This window comes from Rhinopithecus bieti, unplaced genomic scaffold (assembly GCF_001698545.2).
Source record: "Rhinopithecus bieti isolate Rb0 unplaced genomic scaffold, ASM169854v2 scaffold_18644, whole genome shotgun sequence".
Taxonomy (NCBI): Eukaryota; Metazoa; Chordata; class Mammalia; order Primates; family Cercopithecidae; genus Rhinopithecus; species Rhinopithecus bieti.
In genome coordinates this window covers 197,200-221,152 of record NW_016809656.1, presented here as the reverse complement: position 1 = coordinate 221,152, position 23,953 = coordinate 197,200, and the positions used below count along the sequence as shown (strand labels likewise).

Here is a 23,953-nt window from a genome sequence, read left to right as displayed (position 1 = left end):
ATATATATATATATATATATATGATCTGGCAAGTCTCTGCAGGCTTTGATAATGCTGGAAAAGACATTGGAAGGTAGTCCACATTTACTGGAAAGCAATTTTTTAAACAATTTTTAGTGGCCAAATCAGCAGACAGATACGTATTTGGTGTTAACTCTAAAAGCAAAAGATAGAGGTCTGAATTTGAAAGTATCATCCTGAAAGGGTTTCGTACAACTCTTAATCCAGTGAACTAAACCAACAAAATTTCTAGGGAGGGCATTTTAGAAGCAGGGCCAAAATTAATTAGTGTTACTATTTTTCTTTGAAGGGTTATAATTCCTTTAGATTCATGAAGTGTAAAATGAAAAATTTGGGATGAAAATAAACAGAGATGTTTTCATGTAAGTTGTCATGTGGAGTTGCATGTCCCTAGTTTTGGGCCTGTGGAACCCAGGCAGCATAAGCAAAGGTGCCTATTGGGAAGGACTTGAAATCTATAAACTTTTCACTTCAAGAATGGGTTAAAGAGTATATTCAGTTTATGTAAGGGTAGCACATTAGTTATCTTAATGCCATTCATAATATACTGAAAATATTTGAAACATCTTTTGCGAAAATGTGTTACAGCAGCAGGTTTGGTGTTGAAATGGGAAGAGCATAAGGGAGGTTGGATATCCTACAAAGATCTGCAGATTGACCATGAAGATACCTCAACAGGGGTCCCAAAGCCTTAAGTTGATCAGACCTAGGGAGATTGATATGTAAACCAGAAGGTCAATTTAGTATTTTGTAATAAGTGGATTCTAGTGACTGGAATGCTCGAGAATTCTGTCCTGGGCATTTTTTCCCCCTCTCTGGAAAAACAAGGGAAACTGAATTAGTCATTGGGAGGTTATTCGTTGAGCATAAGATTTGGGTAAAATAAGGTAGATGTCTTGCGATTAGCCTGTAGGCTAACATTCCTCCCAAAAGAGAGTCCTTTCACTGTCTAGGTCCCAGTTGCTCACACCCTCTAGATTCTGTCTCATTTCCCTGGACAGTGCTAGATACACTATCTATTCTGCTTCTCTCATTAATTCTGATGCTTTCTGTGATTCTCCCCACTATCTTCGTACTTAGGAATTGATAGGCCTTTTTTCTTAGATTTCCTAATACTGCTGCCTATGCCACAATCCAGTGTAATTCTGGATTCATTCTAGGAAATATTTCTGTGTAATTAAGTTGACATTATGTACATATGAGGTAATCCTTTGCTTTCGCTTTTGTTAGTTAAAACTGCAGAATTCGAGGGATGTTGCCTGCAGTTGGTATTGCCAGATATGCTATGGCTTGGCGCTTAAGTGTCACAATGGTATAATATTGAGGAGTTTTAAGACTTCATCTTCATAGAAGATAATATATTTTTAAATGACAGTTTGCTCCAGGCAAACTTCTGTTGGTACAGGTGAAGGTTACATTCCTAGGGCCATCAACACATAATTTGCAGTGTTGCAGTCGTTTTATAATGAATGGAGCTAGGAGCGTAGTTCATAGTTCTGCGTCTAACTAATATAACCTTAGGCAAATCTCTTAATTTATCTGTATCTCAGTTAATTCTTCTGTAAAGAAACTGTTAGAACAGGTATTTCAAATCTTGGACAGCCTCCAGTTCTGTTGCAAATAAGTATCCTGGTCATATTTCTAATTGGATATGAAAAAGAATGTATCCGGCTTTAGGATTCACAAGGTCAGAGGGAATAATAAGATCATGTATTAACTTTCACAACAGTCTCCAGAGTCATAGTAGTTGAAAACAAATGTTCATTTCATTTTCATATTTTGTCTCAAAATGGCAAGACAGTTGCATGGCCTCCACTTTAGGCTTGTGAGTTGGGTTTAGATACACTTTTAATATTTGCTTTGCATTGGGACCAGGCTAATGGGAGCACCTCCAATTGGGGACATGACTATTTTCATGACAGGGGAAAGAGGGAGCAAGGTCACAATCACAGAGTCACATTTGAAGCTTCTGCTCAGATTCATTTTGCCCATGCACACATCATTGTGTCCACTCATATTCTGTTTCCAAAAACAAGTCATTAGACCAAGCCTGACATAAATGGGGCAGGGGAATAGACTCTCACCTGGGCAGGGATAAAGTCGACAAAGTATATTCAAACAATAATACAATCTACCAGAGATGTATAAACTCATAGAGGTGTTCTCTGTGACTATATTTCGGAGAAAATGAAAGGAGATGAAATTGTAATAATTTATCTCTGCTACTGTGACAGAGCTAACTTCCTTTTAAAAACTTGAGATTAATTTTTAGTGACAGTCTGGAGGTGGTTTGGTGGCTGTCAAATGAAGTATATGGTAGACAAGTAGAAAAGTCTGCCTCAGAATATGGTCCCCAGTTCTCTTTCAAAATTCATTTAGAATTCTAAAATCATCAGGTAATTTAATATAGGGAAATTTAATTTAATCATACTAAGACAGCTTTATGTAAGCATCTGGGAAAAATAATAAATTAAGTGGCCTAGAATTAGGAAAGTGAACTAAGACCCAGGGTTTTCATCAGGCTCTTCACAGAGATATAATTATATATCTCGAAAAATTACATGTCTAATAAAATGCCTAAACATCTATCTCAAAACATGGTGAATTGGTTTCCATTGACTTCTCTTTAAGGTTTTCAGTAGCCTTGGTTTGGTAATGGCTTTACTGCTTAATAGTGATTACAAGAAGACCTTTTAAGATGAAAAAGATTGAATATCATGCCTAAGGAAGTTTAAGTGTTTTGTGGGGGCTGAAACCAAAGCCTTCTATATTTAGGAGTAGTCATACTGGGTGTGAAAGGGCAATAAGATGAGGTTTTTTTTTTTAAATCCCTAAGATGATGCTTGGGCCATTGGTGTAGAGTTCTATGAATGAAAAACACATCTGATTAGTAATTTTGTAGAAGAAAGTTTAAAGGTATTCTATTTTGCTTTGATCAAAGAAAAATATTTAAGGTGGCTGAATTATTTCTCCCATCTCAGCCTCCGAAGTAGCTGAGACTACAGGTGTGCACCACCATGTCTGGCTAGTTTTTGTGGTGTTTTGGTTGAGATGGGGTTTCACCGTGTTGCCCAGGCTGGTCTGAAACTCCTGGGCTCAAGCAGTCTACCTGCCTCAGCCTCCCAAAGTGCTGGGATTACAGGTGCAAACCACTGCACCATCCAGCTGAATTATTTATATAAATATCACAAATGCTGCACAATAACACCATTGCTGAAGATGCATTTTATATTTATTCAATCTAAAGTATTGAACACCTGCTCTTTACTAAATACTGTGCTAAGTACTGAATATGAATAAAAAAAGAATTAGCGTAACAAACTCATCAAGTCCAAATGCTATTTGATTCTTACTCTTGGCCTCTCAAGTGTAGATGTTTCTCAGATACCTATTCTTGGCCTTTCCTCTCCTGTACTTAGAAATTTTCATTATCATAAAGATGATTCGCATTCGCAGATATCTAGAGTAAGCAGTACTCAGTTATTCCCTGAGCTTCATTCCCAGATTCCACATGGGTCTTCAGCATGTTTTGCCAGCATCCCATTTTCTCTCATAGATTTGTTCTTCTTTTCTGCCCTGTTTCTGTTGAAAGCAATCATCATTACTCCCTCCCCACCTTTTTTTAGACTGAGTCTGGCTCTGACACCTAGGCTGGAGTGCAATGGCACAATCTTGGCTCACTGCAACCTCCGCCTCCCAAGTTCAAGGAATTCTCGTGCCTCAGCCTCCCAGGTAGCTGGGATTACAGGCACGTGCCAAAACTCCCAGCTAATTTTTGTATTTTTAGTAGAGACGGGGTTTCACCATGTTGGCCAGGCTGTTCTCAAACTCCTGATCTCAAGGGATCCACCCACCTCGGCCTCCCAAAGTGCTGGGATTACAGGCATGAGTCATCGCATACAGTCCCATGATATGTCTTAAGCTTTTCCTCTTATCTCCTTTCCATTGCCATGACTGAGTTTAGAGGCTCATTCTGTCTTTCTAAAACTATTGTGATGGGTACATAACTAATTTTCTTCCTTTGGCCTCTTTCTTTTGCATTTCTTCTTATTTGCAGCATTGAGCATGTAACCTTCCCATAAAGCCCAGACCCTGGCATCAGGTCCTACTTTTCCAATATTATTGCTCAATCATTTTCATGTATCCTGTTTACAAGCTTACCCTCCCCCCTTCCCCCCAATACCTTCCTTAAACTTTATTTTGTGTTTTTATATGGAAACATAGAATGAAGTTTTTCTTTCCCGTCTCTAAATTCTTTGAGGTCTAATTTAAAGGACCTCAATTCTAGGAAGCCTTCAATGACCTCATTTCTTAAAGTGACTTTTGTTTGCCCTGAATATTCTTTCTCTGCATCTCAAGATGCTTTTCACTCTCTCCTTTTCATCACACTTACTGAAACTGTAAAGCCATTGAGGGGATGATTTATATTTATTGTAGCTTTAAATTCTGTCACCCTTATGTCCCCTCTACTTAGCACAATGCTACAAAAATATCAAGAGTCCATTATGTAATAAGCCAACTAAATAAACTCATTTATTCATGCCTAAAAATATATAGGCAGTAGTTGTATAAAGTTCATTCTTCTGCTTCAGAGCTCATTCCATAAGAGGGGTTGTACTTTGGACTTACTATAGGTTTGTGTCTTATCCATTTACAATATTCTAATAATAGCTTTAGAAGTTGGGGGATGGTGGGGAACCTAAGTTAAAAAAAAAAGTAATTTACAGCTGCTAACTATTGATGAAATTTTTTAAAGTCAGACTGGGTATTGAAAGAATAATGGCATATATAGACAGGAGCAAGATACATGAGAACTTGTTGATTGATCTAAGATGGAGTTAACTGCGACTTTCAGACTATTGCATAAAACATTTAAGCATTGGACCAGGAGTGTGTGGGGTAACCTGTTTTATTTCATTTCCATGGGAGCAGTACTTAGCTGGTTGCTTCTCTTATTTCTCCACTGGGGTGTTGGAATGGAAGTTTGGCTGCCTTTGAAGTAATCGAGCCCTGGCAGCTCCAAGGAAGCAAAACCAAAGAATATTATAACAAGAGGCTGTAGAAAAACTTCAGATGAAATTAAGACTCTGATGACATAAATGATCTTAAGAGGTAGAATAAGAATTGGCAAGACAATCATTCATTCTGTGGAAGGATACTGAATAAGAGGCACAGCTACAAATAGAGGGAGACTATAAATCCAACCTCAGATATATAAGTGTAGAACGACAAAAATTATATTCAAGAATGGATTACAATGACGTTAAATGTTAGACCTGAAACCATAAAAACCCTGAAGGAAAACCTAGGCAATACCATTCAGTGAACATAGGCATGGGCAAGGACCTCATGACTAAAACACCAAACGCAATGGCAACCAAAAGCCAAAATAAAGACAAATGTGGAATCTATATTAAACTAAAGAGGCTTCTGCACAGCAAAAGAAACCACCGATCAGAGTGAACAGGCAACTACAGAATGGGAAAAATTTTGTGCAATCTACCCATCTGACAAAGGAGCTAATATCAGAATCACAAAGAACTTAAACAAATACAAGAAAAAATCAAAAACACCCCAGCAAAAAGTGTGTGAAGGATGGAACAGACACTTCTCAAATAAAAAGACATTTATTGCAGCCAATAGACAACTTAAACAAATCTCATCATTCATCGCCATCAGAGAAATGCAAATCAAAACCACAATGATGATAGCCATCTCACAGCAGTTAGATGACAATCATTAAAAAGTCAGTAAAACAGACAGGTGCTGGAGATGGATGTGGAGAAACAGGAACACTTTTTACACTGTTGGTGGGGGTGCAAACTAAGTTCAACCATTTGTGGAAGACAGTGTGCGATTTCTCAAGATCCAAGCTAGAATACCATTTACCAGCATGCCCATTACTGGGTATATACCCAAAGGATGTATAAATCATGCTTCTATAAAGACACATGCACACATGTTTACGGCGGCACTATTCACAATAGCAAAGACTTGGAACCAACCCAAATGTCCATCAATGATAGACTGGATTAAGAAAATGTGGCACATATACATCACGGAATACTATGCAGCCATAAAAAGGATGAGTTCATGTCCTTTGTAGGGGCATGGATGAAGCTGGAAACCATCATTCTCAGCAAACTATCCCAAGGACAGAAAATCAAACACCACATGTTCTCACTCATAGGTGGGAATTGAACAATGAGATCACTTGGACACATGGTGGAGAACATCACACACCAGGGCCTGTCATGGGGTTGAGGGAGTGGGGAGGGATAGCATTAGGAGGAATACCTAATGTAAATGACGAGTTAATGGGTGCAGCACACCAACATAGCACATGTATACATATGTAACAAACCTACACATTGTGCACATGTTCCCCAGAACTTAAAGTATAATAATAATAAAAAAACAAAGTGTAGAAGAATTTGGTTACTGTTAAAATTTTTAGCTGAACCTATATATATAGTTAATGGTATTAACTATTATGCACATTTTGAAAATGCAGGCCAACAAAAACTTACAGTAAACATCGCACTTCCCAGTGAGATATCTGAAACAGTTCTCTTTAAATTCAGGCAGAAGACAACAGTCTCCCTATTACCACTACTATTCAGTATTCTGAAGTTCTATCTAATAAAAAAAAATTAATCTAAAAAATGAAATAAGATTAAAACAAAAGGAAAAAACAAAACTGGCAAGAGCATCTATGGTGTAAATGATAAATTATTAGGGCTAAAGCACATTTTTAAAGTTGCAGAATATAAGATAAATAGCAGTTAAACTATAGCAATTAAAGGTATTTAGAAATAAATCTAACACAAGGCAATACGTTTTTTTCCTAGAAATTTTATAAAAACTCTTGAAGGAAGTAAACATTGGAGAGATATAACCTTTGTAGGTAAAAAGACTCAATATTGTAAAGATATGGTCTTCCCCAAATTAATACTGTTTCAGGCAAAACACAGTGTTCTGTCCTTTTAGGGGGTAGAGGTGGGGAGTAAAACATGGCAAGCTTATCCTATGATTAATTTGGAAAAGATAATGGGTCCAAAATCGCCAAGATAATTTTTAAGAACAACATGTAGGGTCACTTATCCTACCAAATATATATTGCTTTAGACAGTAGTAATAATTAGTGGGAATCAGTACAAGGAGAGACAAATGGGACAGGGGAATAGGGTAGCATGGAAACTGAGCTATATAGTAAATAGAATTTGGAAGATAACAGCATTCCAATGGAGCTATGATGAACTGTTAAATAAATGTTGTGGAGACAATTGACCCATTCCATAGAAAAAGACAGTTAGAATCCTACTTTACTCCAAACACAAAAATCAGTTCCAGATGGATTAATAACAACCTAAATGTGAAAAGCAAACGTCACAATTTAGAAGAAAATATAGGAATCTACCCTGATGATACTGGAGTAGGATGGATTTCTTCAAACAGAAAAAGCACAAATGAATGAGAAAAAGGTGAAAGGCAAATGTATTAGTTTCCTATTGCTGATGTAACAGATTACTGTAAACTTAGTAGCTTAAGATGACAGATATTTACAGTCTTGCAGTTCCACAAGTCAGAAGTCTGAAATTGGTCCTATTGTGGTAAAATTAAGGTGTTGGCAGTCATTTCATCTGGGAAGCTCTAGGGGAGAACCCATTTCCTTACCTTTTCTAGCTTCTAGAGGCCACCAGCATTCCTTAACTCATGACCTTCTTTCATCTTCAAAGTGCATCACTCCAGTCTCTGCTCTTTATCTGCTCTCTATCTCTGACCCTCCTACCTTCCTTTTACAAGGACCCTGGTGGCTACATTGGGCTTACCAGAGTAATCCAGATGATTGTACCCATCTCAAGGTCCTTAATTAATAATATCTGTAAAGTGCCTCTTTACCATGTCAGGTAACATATTCACCACATTCACAGGTTCTAAGAATTAGGATGTGAACATTTGTGGGGTAGGGAGAGGAGGCAGGCATTAATTATTCAGACTGCCACAGCAAGCCACAAAATATATTCGCAGTTCGTATAACCTGCAAAGGTTTAGTGTACTGAATATAAGAAGAGCTCTTAGCTGGGTGCGGTAGCTCACACCTGTAATTCCAGTGCTTCGGGAGGCTGACTAGGAGGACTGCTTGAGTCCAGAAGAGCCTGGACATTGCTGGTCCCTGTCTCTACAAACAATAAATAAAATAATTAGAACAGCTTTTCAAACCAATTCAGAAAATCCACTTCAAACAGAGGATATAAATAGGCAGTTTATAGAAGAGGGAAAAATGGCTCAGGACATCCAAAGGATGTTAACCCTCACTAGTTATCAAGGAAATACAAATCAAAACAATTATGAATAACATTAGCTTACTCTAGCTACAGGCATTTTAAAATCTGAAAATACTAAGGTTTGTCTTAGTTGCAGGGAAGTAACATTAGTCATATATAGCTAGTGGAAGAAGTGTTAATTACAATGGTGGGGGGAATAAGGATGTCTGTTGCAGCTATGATGGATGAAACAAACAATCACACATTCCTATAAGGGAATGAAATATAGTAGTTACAATGAATTGGAGAGCTACATGTATGAAGAGTCAAATTTCAAACACAGTAGGCAAGGAAAGCAGGCTACTAAAGATGTTACAGTAGAATACATTTTCTGTAAATGTTAAAAGCAAAAGATGCATAACCATTAATAGAAATAGAAAAACATGAGCTGAAAAGATTTACAACTTGAGCATAGTGGTCACCTCTCGGGGAGGTGGGAGTTTAAATTCATCTGTATTTGCTATGTTTTATTTATTTTAAAAATTTGATACAAATATAGTAAAATTAAAATGTAATACTTCTGGGTTTTTTGGACATGGTTATCTTTTTTTTTTTTTTTAAAAGGGATTATAATTTTTTTTTTTTTTTTTTTTTTTTTTTTGAGACAGAGTCTTGCTCTGTCACCCGGGCTGGAGTGCAGTGGCCAGATCTCAGCTCACTGCAAGCTCCGCCTCCCGGGTTCACGCCATTCTCCTGCCTCAGCCTCCAGAGTAGCTGGGACTACAGGCGCCCGCCACCTCGCCCGGCTAGTTTTTTGTATTTTTAGTAGAGACGGGGTTTCACCGGGTTAGCCAGGATGGTCTTGATCTCCTGACCTTGTGATCCGCCCGTCTCGGCCTCCCAAAGTGCTGGGATTACAGGCTTGAGCCACCGCGCCCGGCCGGAATCATAATTTTTTTAAAAGAGGAAAACAAACACCAGTAAGAAAGGTAAATCCGTATTGAAACTGACTTTCTAAACCAAATGAGAGAGGCTCTATGAGAAGGATTATAGTTTACTGGTGAAGAGTTTGGTTTGAGTGTGTTAGAGACCTTCTTGGTTCAAGTCCTGACTCTACCATTAATAACTGTTAGATGAGTGACCCTTGGCATGTTTCTGACCACTCATTCTGTGAGGCCAGCATCATTCTAATACCAAAACCTGACAGAAACACATGGAGAAACAAAACTTCAGACCCATATGCCTGATGAACAAAGATGCAGAAATCCTCCACAAAGTACTAGCAAACTGAATCCAGCAGGACATCAAAAAGTTAATCCACCACAATCAAGTAGGCCTTATTCCTGGGATGTAAAGTTGGTTCAATATATACAAATCAATAAATGTGATTTATTACATAAACAGAACTAAAAACAGATCCCACATAATTATCTCAATAGATGCAGAAAAGGCTTTCAATAAAATTCAACATCCCTTCATGATAAAAACCCTCAACAAACTAGGCATTGAAGGAACATATCTCAAAATAATAAGAGACATATATGACAAGCCCATTGCCGGCATCATACCGAATGAGTAAAAGCTGGAAGCATTCCCTTGAAAACTGGAACAGAAGAAGGATACCCACTCTTACCTCTGCTGTTCAACATAGTACTGGAAGTCCTAGCCAGAACAAGCCCACAAGAGGAAGAAGTAAAAGGCATCCAAATAGGAAAAGAGGGAGTCAAGCTATCTCTCTTCACAAATGATATGAATCTATACTTAGAGAACCCCATAGTCTCTGCCCATAGGGTCCTAGATTTGATCATTAACTTCAGTAATATTTCAGGATACAAAATCAGTGTAGAAAAGTCAGTAGCATTTTTATACACCAGTAACATCCAAGCTGAGAGCCAAATCAAGAATGCAATTCCATTCACAATAGACACAAAGAATAAAATATCTAGGTATACAGCTCACCAGGGAGGTGAAAGATCTCTACAGTGAAAATTATAGGACACTGCTGAAAGAACTTAGAGACAACACAAAGGGAAACACTCCATGCTCATAGATAGGAAGAATCAATGTCATTAGAATGGCCATACTGCCCAAAGCTATTTACAGATTCAATACTGTTCCTACCAGAGTACCCACATTTTTTCACAGAATTAGGAAAAAGCTATTCTAAAATTCACATGGAACCAAAAATGAGCCCAAATAGCCAAGGCAACTCTAAGCAAAAAAAAAAAAAAAAAAAAAAAAAAAAAAAAAAAAAAAACAAAGCTGGAGGCATCGTGCCACCTGATTTCAAACTATATTACAAGGCTACAGTAACCAAAATAGCATGATACTGGTACAAAAACAGACACACAGGCCAATGGAAAATGTTAGAGAACTCAGAAATAAAGCCTCACACCTACAAAAATTTGATCTTTGACAGAGCTGACAAGAATAAACAGTAGGGAAAGGATTCCCTATTCAGTAAATGGTGCTGGAATAATTGGCTAGCCATATGCATAATATTGAAACTGAACCCTTTGCTTTCACCATATGCAAAAAACAACTCAAGAGGGATTAAAGACTTAAATGTAAAACCTAAAACTGTAGAAAACCCTAGAAGAAAACCTAGGAAATATCATTCTGGACGTGGGCCCTGGCAAAGATTCTATGAGGAAGCCTCCAAAAGGAATTACAACAAAAACAAAAATTGACAAATGGGACCTAATTAAACTAAAGTGCTTCTGCACAGCAAAATAAACTATCAACAAAGTAAACAATCAGCAGAATGGGAGAAGATATTCACAAACTGTGCATTCAACAAAGGTCTAATATCCAGAATCTATAAGGAACAAATCAACAAGCAAAAAACAACCCCATTAAAAAGTGGCCTAAATGACATGAACAGACACTTCTCAAAAGAAGATATGCATATTGCCAACAAGCATATGAAAAAATGTTCATCCCTAATCAGTAGAGAGATGCAAATCAAATACACAGTGAGATACCATCTCATACAAGTCCAAATGGCTGTTATTAAAAAGTCAGCAAATAACAGATGCAAGTGAGATTGTGGAGAAAAGGGAATGTTTGCACTGGTTGTGGGAATGTGCATTAGTTCATCCGTTGTGACAAGCAGTTTGGAGATTTCTCAAAGAACACAGAACTACCAGTTGACCCAGCAATTCCATTACTGGGTATATACTCAAAGGAATATAAATCATTCTATCATAAAGACACATGCACATGTATATTCAGGGCAGCACTATTCACAGTAGCAAAGACATGGAATCAACCTAGGTGCCCCTCAGTGTTGGACTGGATAAAGAAAATGTGGTACATAGCCACCATGGAATACCACGCAGCCATAACAAAAGCAGAATATCATGTTCTTTGCAGCAACATGGATGCAGCTGGAGGCCATTATCTGAAGCGTATTAACACAAGAACAGAAAAACAAGTATGTCGTGTTTTCACTTATTAGTGGAAGATAAACATTAAATACACATGGACACTATGAAGGGAACAATAAACACCAGGGCCTGCTTGAGCAGAGAGGGTGGGAGGAGGATGAGGATCGAAATACTACCTTTTGGGTACTGTGCTCATTACCTGGGTGATGAAATAATCTATGCACGAAACCCCTGTGACATGCAATTTATCTATGCAACAACCCTGCACAGATACCCCAGAACAGAAAATAAAAGTTGGTAGAAAAAAAAAAAAATGAGAAAATACAGTTCTACAATCCCTAAACTGAATGTATTTTGGGATTTGTAGTTTTTCAAATTTAAACAGTAATACGATTCACGAATGGCCTATAAGGAAACACACCCAGCAGGGTTCTGGACTGCACCCCAATTAAACGTTTCTATTCCTATAATGAAATTTATGCACAGCTACACAAATTGGGTAATATTATAAATAGACTTCAATTTATTCAGGTAGAGTTTTGTTGACTAGGAAAAGAATTTTGATTTTAAAGCTTTTTGGATTTCAGAACAATGAATAAGGGGTTGTGCATATATATCTATGGATAGATACAGATATAGGTATATAACTTAGAACAATAATTCCCAGCACATATTAAGTGCTATCTATGTTAGTTTCTACTGTTATTGTCACTTAAATTATTTAAATTATTATTTTAGTTGATGGGATGAGGAGGAACAATGAGTTTTGTCTTTTTTCATATTGAAATTTTCATTTATACAATTTGGTCGAGTATTCTTTTTCTTTGACAACTACATCTTCCTTTTAGAAACTGTATCCTCTTTGCATGATTTAGACTTAATCCGGCAGGAATGTCCTGTTAACTGCTGACATCTAAGAAGAACCTTTAGCCACAAATGGTTGGCCAGCTTCTAAGTTAACGTGGACTAAGGCCAAGACATTTGTAGAGCTCAAACTGTAATCAATTTTTTTTTTTTTTATGGTTGGAAAGTTCGGATTACTGTGTCATCTTCAGTTTTAAAGATTTATTAATAGTTGATCTCTCTTCCTATTTTCATGTTAGGGAAATGTATCAGAAAAATGTGATTTTAAAATATTAATAGTTCTTCAATACCATTTATTTCCAAAAGATTATTAGCCAACCCCCATCATCCTGCCCAGGTTAGCATTGTGTTGACTTTCCTAATCTTCCTAACCTTTAAATACATTTATAATTCAAGTATACTTATAAATTAAATATTTAAATTAAAATAATTTAAAGTAGAAAAAAAAATCAAAGCTTCAAAACAATAGATCTTCTCAAATGTAAAATTTGATAGTTGGATCACATAATGACATCCTTTTGTTGTTGTTTAGGAGAGGTGGGATATTTTTCCACGTTGGTTTATTAGCTGTGTCTCTTCTTTGGTTAATGCTATTGACTTACCTTCTTTGCCCATTTGTCCAACAGGTTTCTTAGAGTACCCTTACTAATTTATATAAGCTGTTAAAATGTTTCAGATATTTTCTGGCATCTTGTACAATTTTTTTCTTCAATATCCCTGCATCATTATTTTTAAAAACATAGAGGTTTACACATTTTTTGTTCCCTCCATCGAGCTTTTTATCTTTTCTTGAGATACACTTTTAGAGGTAGAATTGCTAGAATCAAGGGATTGAATTTAATGGCATTTCCGTGACAATACCAGCCTTTTGAAAAATATCTTTGTAGGCATTCTGCAAAAGGAAGAGGAAAAACGTACACAGGTCAATTTTCTTAGAATAATGCTTAGCATTTAAATTACTTTCTCATAATAGGCTTTTAGATTTTTTTCCCCCTCTGGGATATAAAATAGTTAACATCATGTACCAGTAAATGCCTTTGATGTAGGTGTCTGTTGCTCTTACCCCAGCAAGCTCTTCTCTGAGGAGAGTGCTGCTGATTGTTGACTTGGAGCACTGGCCAGGCTCCTTGCCATCTGCTCCTTCTCACTAATCAGTAACTCAACAAGTAGATGTGTGTGAAAAGGGAAAGTGGAATACTTTCTAAAATCTTGAGGGTGAAGATGGTGAAAAAAGTCCACTAATATCGTCAGTGCTGTGGATTTTTATTGTCTGCTTACTTTCAGTTAATTTTATAAACTGTTGGGATGCTTCCAATTTATTTTGCAGATAGCAGAAGAGGTGCCTAACCTTGCTTGTGGCCACTCAATAACTCAGTGATTAGAGATGAGTTTTTATTCCTGGTGCAGTCAGTGGTGTCTACTGAGGGAAAATCAATGCTCCTAGGTAGCTTTTCTATCTTAGCTTATGGTCTCACTGCACACAGCAATTGTTACATTCTTTGCCAGTATCCTCCAACTCCTAAATCTGTACTGTCCAACACCATAGCACTAGCCACCTGTGGTTATTTAAATTAAATTTGATTCAGTCCCTTGGTCACACAAGCCACATGTGGCTAGTGGCTGCCATAGTGAAGAGTCCAGATACATAACATTTCTATCACTGCAGGAACTTCTTCTGAAAGATGCTTTAAACTTTCCTTATCAGCAGACAGTGTTGGCCACATAATGTAAAGAGAAATTTATTCACACATTTCCTGATTTTAAATGCAAATTTCTTGGCATCCTTTTTCTATCTTTCCTTTTATTTCAGAGGTGGAGTTCATCCTTTCCAAAGTGATCTTTTTCCTCATGAACTGATGGGAAGCAATGGATTGTACCTCTCCCTCCTTCCCTAGAACATCCTTTTTGCCTTGCAGTATTCAGCTTCTCTCTATTTTACAAAGCATGCTCATAGGCCACTACCCCGTTTCCCTACTGCTCTTCACCAAATTTTTCTAATAGTCTGTACACCTATTATAGCCTATACAGTTTCTCACCACTTACTCTTCAGCCCTTACAACCTAGATTTTAACTTAATTTCTGACATTGTGCTGAAACAGCACTCATAGGGTTACCAGCTGCCTTCTGATTGTCAAACCCAGATAGCCTTATCTCAGTCACCTTCTTCCTCGACATGGAAATAATTTGATGCCATGGGGCAAGTCTTCCTTATAATTCTCTTCCTCCTTCACTTCTACAGTGGAAAGGGGTTCTGTTTTGGCTGTCTTCTCCTGATTCATTTGTTTAGTCACTTCCACCTCCCATGTTTCATCATCGCCCACCTATGTATGTCAGTGCAGTTCTAGTTTCCTTGCATTTCCATTTTCTTATCCATGGCTCTAGTTATTTCCCAGAACTTAAGATCAAAAGGTCCAGTATATGCTGGACATCTCTGTTAAGATCATCCTGCCTCTATCTCAACATTAAGACATCTGGGCGTGCTTTCCTCCTGGTTTCTTTATATATGACAAGTTATACCAGCATGTCCTAAGCCGTGACTTTTCACATTTTTCCTCACTTACTGATTCCATTTGTTTGCCTTAGCTAGCATGTCTGTGTTATCACTGTGATATTAATAGTCTTCCTGGCCATCCCTTACTCCTAACCTTCCCCCTAACCCGTTTTAGATCTGGGTCTATTTTTCTCTGACCTCATATATTCCACCAGTACTGGTGCCGTTACTTCCATTCTATTCTTCACTCATGCTGTTGTTAGATTTCCTGAAGGCCATTAAAAAATGCATATACACAATGCAAACATGTGTAATAATTACCAACTTAAAATTAATAATACCAATTTAAAATAAATATTCCCATGGTTCAAAAGTCAAAATATACCAAAAGGCACTTAGTGAAAAACTTTGCTCCCACTTGTGTCCTTTATCTTCTCTTATGCAGTCTTCCAAACAGGTAGCCATGGTTACCGGTTTATTTTTTAGAAAAATTTTAATGTGTGTACAAGTGCATATATATGTATGTGCACAGAAATTTTCCTTTTCTGCAAATGGTAGTATATGAAATATGCTTTTCATACTATCCTTTGTGTTTATTTCTAAAGAATATATCTTGGTGATCTTTCATAAAGAGCTCCTTATTCTTTTTTTACAGCTGTATAAGATTCTTCTGTGTATGTACCATAATTTATGTAACCAGTCCTCTCTTGATGGGCATTTAAATCATTCCCCACCCTTCACTGTTCCAAACACTGCTGCAAAGAAAAACTCTTTGATAAGTCATTCTTCTCTTATGCAAGTATAAGCAGGTCCCTTGTGAGGATCACTGTGAGAGCCTGTTATTTTCTGCCTGTTCATTTACTGTTCTTTGACCCTCCACTGCCCCTGCTGCTAGTGCTTTGCTTCTTATGCACCGAGTTGCAGTTGCTTCAGCCCACTCATAGTGCTTAGTTCAGAAGCCTTCAAGGACTGTCCGTTGGGAATAGATCTGTCTGTGTCCTGTCAGTGTGGGAGGAGAAGCAAGCAGTGCAATTCACCATAACAAACTGTGGGAGCACTTGCCGCTGTTTCCTGTTGGGCTGACTTGCCGTTCCCCCAACATGTTCCATGTGTTTCTGTTGCCTTGCTTTGCACAGTGTTTTCCCTCTGTTCACCATCTTCTTTCCAGATCCACTGCATCCTTTGAAACTGAGCTCACAAGCCACCACATCCATGAAGCTTGATTCCCGCTCCCTTCTGCTAAAAATAATCTAGCTTTCTGCTGATATGCTCTAACACAGCATATCTTTTTCTGCGCTGGATTACAATATCTGTGCAGTTCTAATTTAGCTACTCGTTAGTAATCCCCAGACACAAGGATAGATGGTGCCTTGTTTTGTCATCCCCCCCAAAAGTCTCTTAACATGGTGTCTTGCATACACTAATGAATGAAAAAGCAATATTCAGTCTATTCTTGTCTGACATGATGGGTTCAAGAAATACTTTTAATGCAGAAATCACCACCATTCTTGTGCATTTCAGCTATTTTTTTAAATTAAAAATGCCTTTATTCTTCCTCCTAGGAATATTTTGAAGAGCTTACCGTCACAAAGTCTTACGTTCTTAGTGACTGCTCCTGTGACCTCCTTGAAATGAGGGTACCATTCCATTCCATATTTATTCTGTTGCCAGCTAAAAGCACTGGCAGGACTAATTATGGTCCATATTACAGTACCACAAGACCTTAATCTGTGATTTGGAATCATGGGTCTCTTTATTATAGCTGTTTTTATTATGAGATTGATTGCATTTCTGATAACTTGAATTTTAATTTACAAAAAAGTGAATAAAAATTATTAATAAAATCTAATCTTTCCAGTGCAGTTTTGACTATAGCAACCTTAGCGAGTAAAGCAGTAACTCCATGCATTTAAGAATACAGTGGATCCAGGGTACCCTATGTTCAGACTGGGATGTCACTGAGATATGGCCACTCCTATGGTGACAACTTCTTTCTCTGCTAATAGGTTTTTGAAGAACCCTCCATCAGCCTTTTTGCTCTGGAGCATTGTGAGGGAAGAGAGTTACATCTAGAAGAGGCTGTGAACTCTGTTCTGAACAAGGACCTGCACTTCTACACCCAGTCTGTGTGGGTAAAAAGTGGACTGTAAGTATGGGAGAAAGGCTTGGTCTGGTTCAGTCACTGTTTTAAGGCAGAGTTGCACAGTTGCAAACCAAGTCCACTGTGTAGTAGTATGCATTCAAGTGGTCTTGAGGAAGAGCCTTTTGGGAGAGAAGGGCTACCATGTGGTCACAGCATGTATCGTAGAGTAGGTCAATCAGATGACTTTACCCAATTGAACTGACTTTCAGAAGAAATTTCAATATCCCAGCAACTTTGGTTAAGACAGTTTCCTGCTTAAGGCAGGTGACTGCTGGCGAGACGAAGTGCAGTGTTGTTTTTTAATAGCTGTGTATTCTAGAGCAGTTCCCTCCAGAGTACTCACTTGCCTGAGGACTACACAGGTTGGCCTAGCCTGCCTACCAGTATTGTTGTTCATTTAGGTTATCAGTCAGTCCGGGTAGACCCAGGGGCCTGTGCTTTTACAAATTACAAAGCTGCCTTTACGAAAAAATTATGATAGAAATATTAGATATGAATGTGAACATTTAGGACAGAAGTGGTGAGAAGTCTGCAAGTGAGGGGCCTTGAAGTTGAAGCTCTATTTGCTTCCTGGAAAATCTGCCTCTGAAGCCATTTCTGAAGAGTCTGGCATATAAACCAGTCCCTGCTCCTGCACTGTTAGTGTTCTGGTAGCAAAAGTCAACTAAAAAAACACACATAGCTCTTTTTTTTTTTTCTTTCTTTTTTTTTTTTTGAGGCAGTCTCGCTCTGTCGCCCAGGCTGGAGTGAGTGGCGCGATCTCGGCTCACTGCAAACTCCACCTCCTGGGTTCATGCCATTCTCCTGCCTCAGCCTCCTGAGTAGCTGGGACTACAAGCGCCCGCCACCACGCCCGTCTAATTTTTTGTATTTTTAGTAGAGACGGGGTTTCACCGTGTTAGCCAGGGTCGTCTCAATCTCCTGACCTCGTGATCCACCCACCTCGGCCTCCCAAAGTGCTGGGATTACAGGCTTGAGCCACTGCGCCCAGCCCACACATAGCTCTTGACGGTTAATTAAAATGTGGCTTTAAAAGTTTGTCTATGACTTTGAAATTATGTGATAATCAACTTTGCTGGTTTAAAGAGAAAGCCAATAATATAGGTGGAGTTGAAAATTTAGCAAACTATTACAATAAGTGGTTTTATATTATATACATGTATAATAGCTTCAATTTTCTTCTGTAAAACATTTTAAATGGTTTGATGTTTATTCAAACAAATTGATTTATTCTATCTAAGCATAAGATTCCAATATATTATTTGACAATTAACTAAATTTTACATCCCTGTGAGATAGGTCTTTCACAACATTCTCATTCATTTCCTTTACATTTCTGAGTGAAATTGATATTTGACTCACTTCTGAAAATTTCTCACTTCATTTTTTTCTGGAACACTGGTGCCATTTTATCTTGACATTCTTATTTCTTCTCTTTGGCTTGTTAACCACCTACTCTCACTATTCCAAATTCTCTTTAAAAAGAATTTGAACATGGAGTAAGAACAGGAAAGGCTGCCTAAGGATTTTCCTAGGTTACAGAACACTACTTAATGTACAGCCAGCTTCCCTTAGTGGCAAGTTGGGTTTGTTTTGTTTTAATCCCCATGCTATGCCACATCTTTGATCTGTGATGATGTCAGCCATGCTTAAATGCACCATCCCACACAGTTTTCCAACTGTAGAATTCATTTAAATCAATATATAATTAGGTACATTTTCCTAAAATCTTACCTAGATTTTATAACTGAAACTTCCCTGCCTGTTTAAAGAATCTGTAGGGGGAGAGGTGGCCAAGCCTGTCTGTGGTCATGCTGACCTGCCTCTGCACCAGTCTGATTAGATTTCTGTAGGAAGGAGGGGTCAGGAATGGGCTATCCATTTCGTTCATCTCTCCAGAATTTGGCCAGGTCTGATCTTGGTTGTGGAGAGCAAGGAGGACTTTTATTAGTGGTGGTCAGGTTAAGTCAGTCATCCCTACCCAAGCTTTCATAGCTGTAATACATCAAGCTTTCCTCAGCTCTTCCCTTCTCCCCACAACTTATGCACAAGTTGATATATTTTCCTGCATTACGTGAAGCACAAGTCCTTAAGGAATATTGCACTTTGTAAGTTTTAGAAGTTTTTCTCTGGAAGATCGAGGGGCTGAAGTTGCTGCCACAGCAGCACAAGCAACCCTCTGTAGCTTGCATCTTAAGCCCTGGATGACCCTGTTCCTGGGCTCTGGTCCATCTGATAAGCAGGCTGCCTTGCCTGCAACTGCTGGTGCTCTTTGCCTCATCCACAAGGCTTTACATCCCTTGGTGCAAGCCAGGACAAACCCTGCCATGATTCCAGGTTCTTTAGCAAAATAAAGCAAGGCAGCCATCTCATCCTCCACACACTTTCTTAAAGCACTGTGTGCACTGACCTTGAGGCCTGCTGAGAATTTCAGGTCCTGTTAGTGACTCCGGCACATTCTCTTTAGTCATCAAGCTTAGTAATCACCTAAAGTGGTGCTCGGAAGACTTTTTCTGTATAGAGCCAGATAGTCTTTTCATTTGTGGGTCATTTGTCTGTGTCATAACTACTGAAGTTGCTATGGTAGTGCAAGAGCAGCCGTAACCAATCCTTAAAGCAGTGGGCATGACTGTGTTCCACTAAATCAGTCTTGAGACTCCAGACTCCAGTGTACTTTTACACACTTTAATGCCGCCAGAGTTGAAGGCAAGGGTCTGGGGGAGGATTCTCAAAGGAGCTGGGCCTTGAAGAAAGAGGGTGATGGGGAACTTCTGTGAACAATTCTAAGTAGTCTTGATGGCTTTGGGGAAGCTGTGGAGGGAGGAGTGGAGGAAGATACGTCTGGAGAGTTCACTGGAGCCACACCTAGAGGCCCTGAAGAACACGTGATGTGACTCTAGGGCAGGAGTGTGTTTTTCTGCTGGTTAGGAGGTTATGGTCTGCCTTTGAATGTTAAATTGCTATGACAATGTTATCAAAGGAATATAGGATTTCAGAGATGGAGGAAACCTTGCATTCATGTTGGAAGAAAGGAAACCAGCATTGTAACTGGAACCCAAATCTTCTGACTCTAGGCCAGTGGGCTTTCTCCTACACCTCCCTGATTTTTGTTAGGAAAAAATGTGCAGTTTTAAAAATCTGCAAACCTAGAAGTTTATGAACCCTATAAGGCAAAGTGCAGATACTTTTGATGAGGGATTGCTTTGTTTTGAAGTAAACTACTATTTTCTTTCTTGTTCTCATAGATGGATAGCTTATGAAGGATCCAATTTCTTGGGAAGACAAATCCTACTCAGGCCTAATGAGATCCCAAACTGGACAGCATTCAGCAGATGGAAGACAATTGGGTCCCTCCGTCCTATGAAGCAGGTAAGGAGAAAAGAACTGTAAGATTCTAAATAGCTTGCTTTTGTGGTAGAAATGTCATAAACCACCACATCTGAAATAATGATCATTTAATTTAGTTTGCCATTTACATAGTAGGGGGAGTGAATTAGGATGCAGATATCTTGTACATTTTAACCAATTTGTAAGACTATCTAAAGTCAACATTGGATTTCAGTTTTCAGTCCAAAGCCTCATTGGCCATGTTCACTTTTCATGGAAAACTAAGATATTATAAGTTCTGTGGCAAACCTTGGTAACAGGAATGAACTTTGATACTGTACTAGTTTTAATTTCTAAGCATTTGGATATTCCCCTCCCTACTTATATAATACTCAGGAGGGATCCTGGCAATTTAATTAAAATAAGTATTTATTGCACACCTACTGCTTGTCAGTCTTCTGTTCAAAAGCTTCCCACTGCACTCAGAATACAATCTACCCCCTACCCCACCTTGCTCCTCCAACCTCATCTCTCACATGGCTGTGTCACAGGCATCTCAGTACAGAGTGCTTTCCCACTAAGACTTTTAACATGTGCTGCACCCTCTGTGTAGTGTTCTTCCCTCATTCTTTGACTAGTCATCCCTGTAAATTCTACTTAAGTGTCAGGTCCTCAAGAATGCCTCCCCCACCTTCCCTCCCAATCTACATTAGATCATAAAGGCCCTGGGGGTTCTTTTCTATAAAACACTGTATGCCATTTATAACCCTAGCGTTATAGTTGGATTGGGGTCTCTCCCACTCTGCAGAAAACCCTGTGAAGTCAAGGATTTTGCATGTTTTGGTCATGGATCTACCCCTAGTGCCTGAAACAATGTCTGGAATATTGTAGGAGCTGAGGAACTATTTGTTTAATGAAGGAATGAATGTATCAGTGGATGGACCAATGATATTAAGCAAAGTATAATGGAAAATATAAGGATAGATGTGATTTCTGCCATTATTATTAAAGCTTACATTTTTGTTGGGTAAAACATGTCCAACTCAAAGCAGTAACATAAAATGCAAAACAATGCATAATTATCCAAAAGCCACAGGCAGTCCCTGGTTCAGAGAAAGGAAGTATCAACATATGTAGGAGTAGGAGGGAGGTTTCATGGAAGGTGGAAAACCCAAGTGAAACTGTCAGGGGTGTGACGGCCCGTGGATATGGTATTAGTACCTCTCTCTAATCTCTTTAGAACACTATGTTGCTTGATTCCAACAATAGTCCTTTGAGATAGGAATTATTATCCCCATTTTCTAGTTGGAATAATAAGGTTCTGAGAGAATAAGGCTCCAACTGGAAAATAGGGATAATGATTCCTACCTGTGACAACAGAAGCACATTGACGAAAGTCATCCAAGTGTCAGAACCAGGATTTGAACCCAAATCTATGCTTTAAAATCTGTGTTCTGAAGCAACCACACTCTACTTTCCATCAGCCTAAGATGAGCACTTAGAGAGTACCACCTATTTCAGGCACTGAGCTGAATACAGCCAAGTGGGTCTAAATGCTGAGGCTCTGATGTTCTGACCTGACACTTATGTAACCCTTACTTAAGTGTTAAATAAATGGTAACTAATAAAATATTAACCTAATTTATCTTCTCTCACCATCTTCACATGCACACGTGCACACACACCATGCTTATCCCACCGCTCATGAGTTCTGTTGGTTCGAATCCTGGCTCTGTCATTTGTAAGCAATGCAGCTTGGTGAGTCACTTCATTTCTTGGCACCTCAGGTTTCTCACTGGTGAAGCAATGATCACATTGCTTACATCTCATTGCTGTGACGGTTGAGTAAGATAATGTATATGAACAGTCTGATATGGCTCTGGCTCATATTACTATGGTAATACACTTACTTTGAAAGTGTGTTTTTCTATTGTTCACAATGTCCCTTGAGATGCTCTTTTGAGGGATACTGAAACATTAGTGGCTTTCCTGGCAGAGTGTGTGGTACAGGATCTCATGACCTTTACATCTTGCTTATTCCCCACTCCTATCATGGGGAACAGGGAGTAAGCCCACTGAAAAGCCATCGGAAAAAGCAAAGTAGAGATAGGAATTCAGTTTAGCTTTTACTAACTACATCATAATGCTGACCCTCTGTTAGAGATTTTAGTAGCTAAGTTCAACACTGAAAATATGTTCCTCATTTTTTAATGGTGGTTCCTTGTTGGGGAAGGATGTCCCTGCCTATTGCTCAGGATTCTCTGGTAAAGGACAGAACAGCCACCTCTACTTTTACAAGGAAGTTTTTTTTTTTTTTTTTTTAACAAGAATAGTATGCTATTTTCTTTCATTATGCTTTAGGAGCTACCTGATTCCTCTTCTGATTAAACATTTAATTTCAAAATAATATTTTAATAGATTATTTTTCCTTTTGTTTATTTAGGTCACAGTTTTGAAATCCAACAAAGGAATTCTGAGTTTCTAAAATAGTGTGTGGGTCACATTTAAATTTGTGGTAAGGTTGCTGGCACTGCTTTAGTTCATATTCTTGTTTAGAAATTCAGGACTAATTAAAATGTGATCCTCTTTGAGGCTGGGAATTAGGAAGTCACTAAGGTACTTATAATGTATATCAGTGTTTTTAAGTATAATTACAGAGGAGTCAGACTACAAATGTGTAATAAGGGTAATTAGTACCTTGCTTGAGTTAATTGATTAAAACTGTGATGTTTGGTCCTAAAGTAATTGGAACTCTGTCATCTGTGAAGGTCACGCCTGTTTTCTCATATGTACAAGGTAATGAAAATGTAATAAAGATATACTGAAGCCTCAAAAATTAGTAATTGCAGTGGGAGATCAGGCTGAATTATAGACATTTAACTACACTACTGTTGCATTGTTAATGTTGGAAGTAGGGATTTGAAACATTTAAAACATTTTGCCAAGTAGAGATCTTGTTCACCTGCTTTAAATGGCCAGATAATTTGCCCTTCTATTGGCTTAAGTGCTGAGAATGTGTATTTCCTTAGGAAGGCTTAATTACCGAAATTCAGTTGGCTTCATGTTGATCTATCAAGTTTCAAAAATAGTAGACTGTTCATTGGTGCTCTTACCATATGACCTATTGCATTTACCTAAGCACTTATGTTTCTTAGCATGAAAGTGCTCTCAAGTAAGAGACCATTTGTTATTACTAAGCCAGGGTCCTAACTGGGATGGTAATGAGATGAACCAACTGTGGGGATGTTGGGTGTCATGTATCTTATTACATTAAGGCTGGAGGCCTAAGTCATAGGGCTGAAATAATGGTTTCTGTTGTGCTTCAATTATGTGCCCTGCCTTTCATTGTCTTACATGACCACCTTTGGAATTCGTCTCTTATTCCCTGTGCCTAAGAGCAACTAGTGCATTTCAACATAGGTAGGTCTGAGAGCATCCTAGTTAAGAGGAA

The 23,953-nt window shown here is 38.4% G+C and overlaps 1 protein-coding gene across 1 annotated transcript in view; it reads left to right on the top strand.

The window, feature by feature from the left end:
- The window catches only part of CRYBG3 (crystallin beta-gamma domain containing 3), a 122,224-nt gene that overhangs the window by 93,589 nt on the left and 4,682 nt on the right, over positions 1–23,953 (top strand). Inside the window, exons 18-19 of the mRNA XM_017889939.1 lie at positions 17,039–17,178; positions 20,421–20,544. Coding sequence (XP_017745428.1) covers positions 17,039–17,178; positions 20,421–20,544 — 264 coding nt within the window. The remainder of the gene's footprint in view (positions 1–17,038; positions 17,179–20,420; positions 20,545–23,953) is intronic.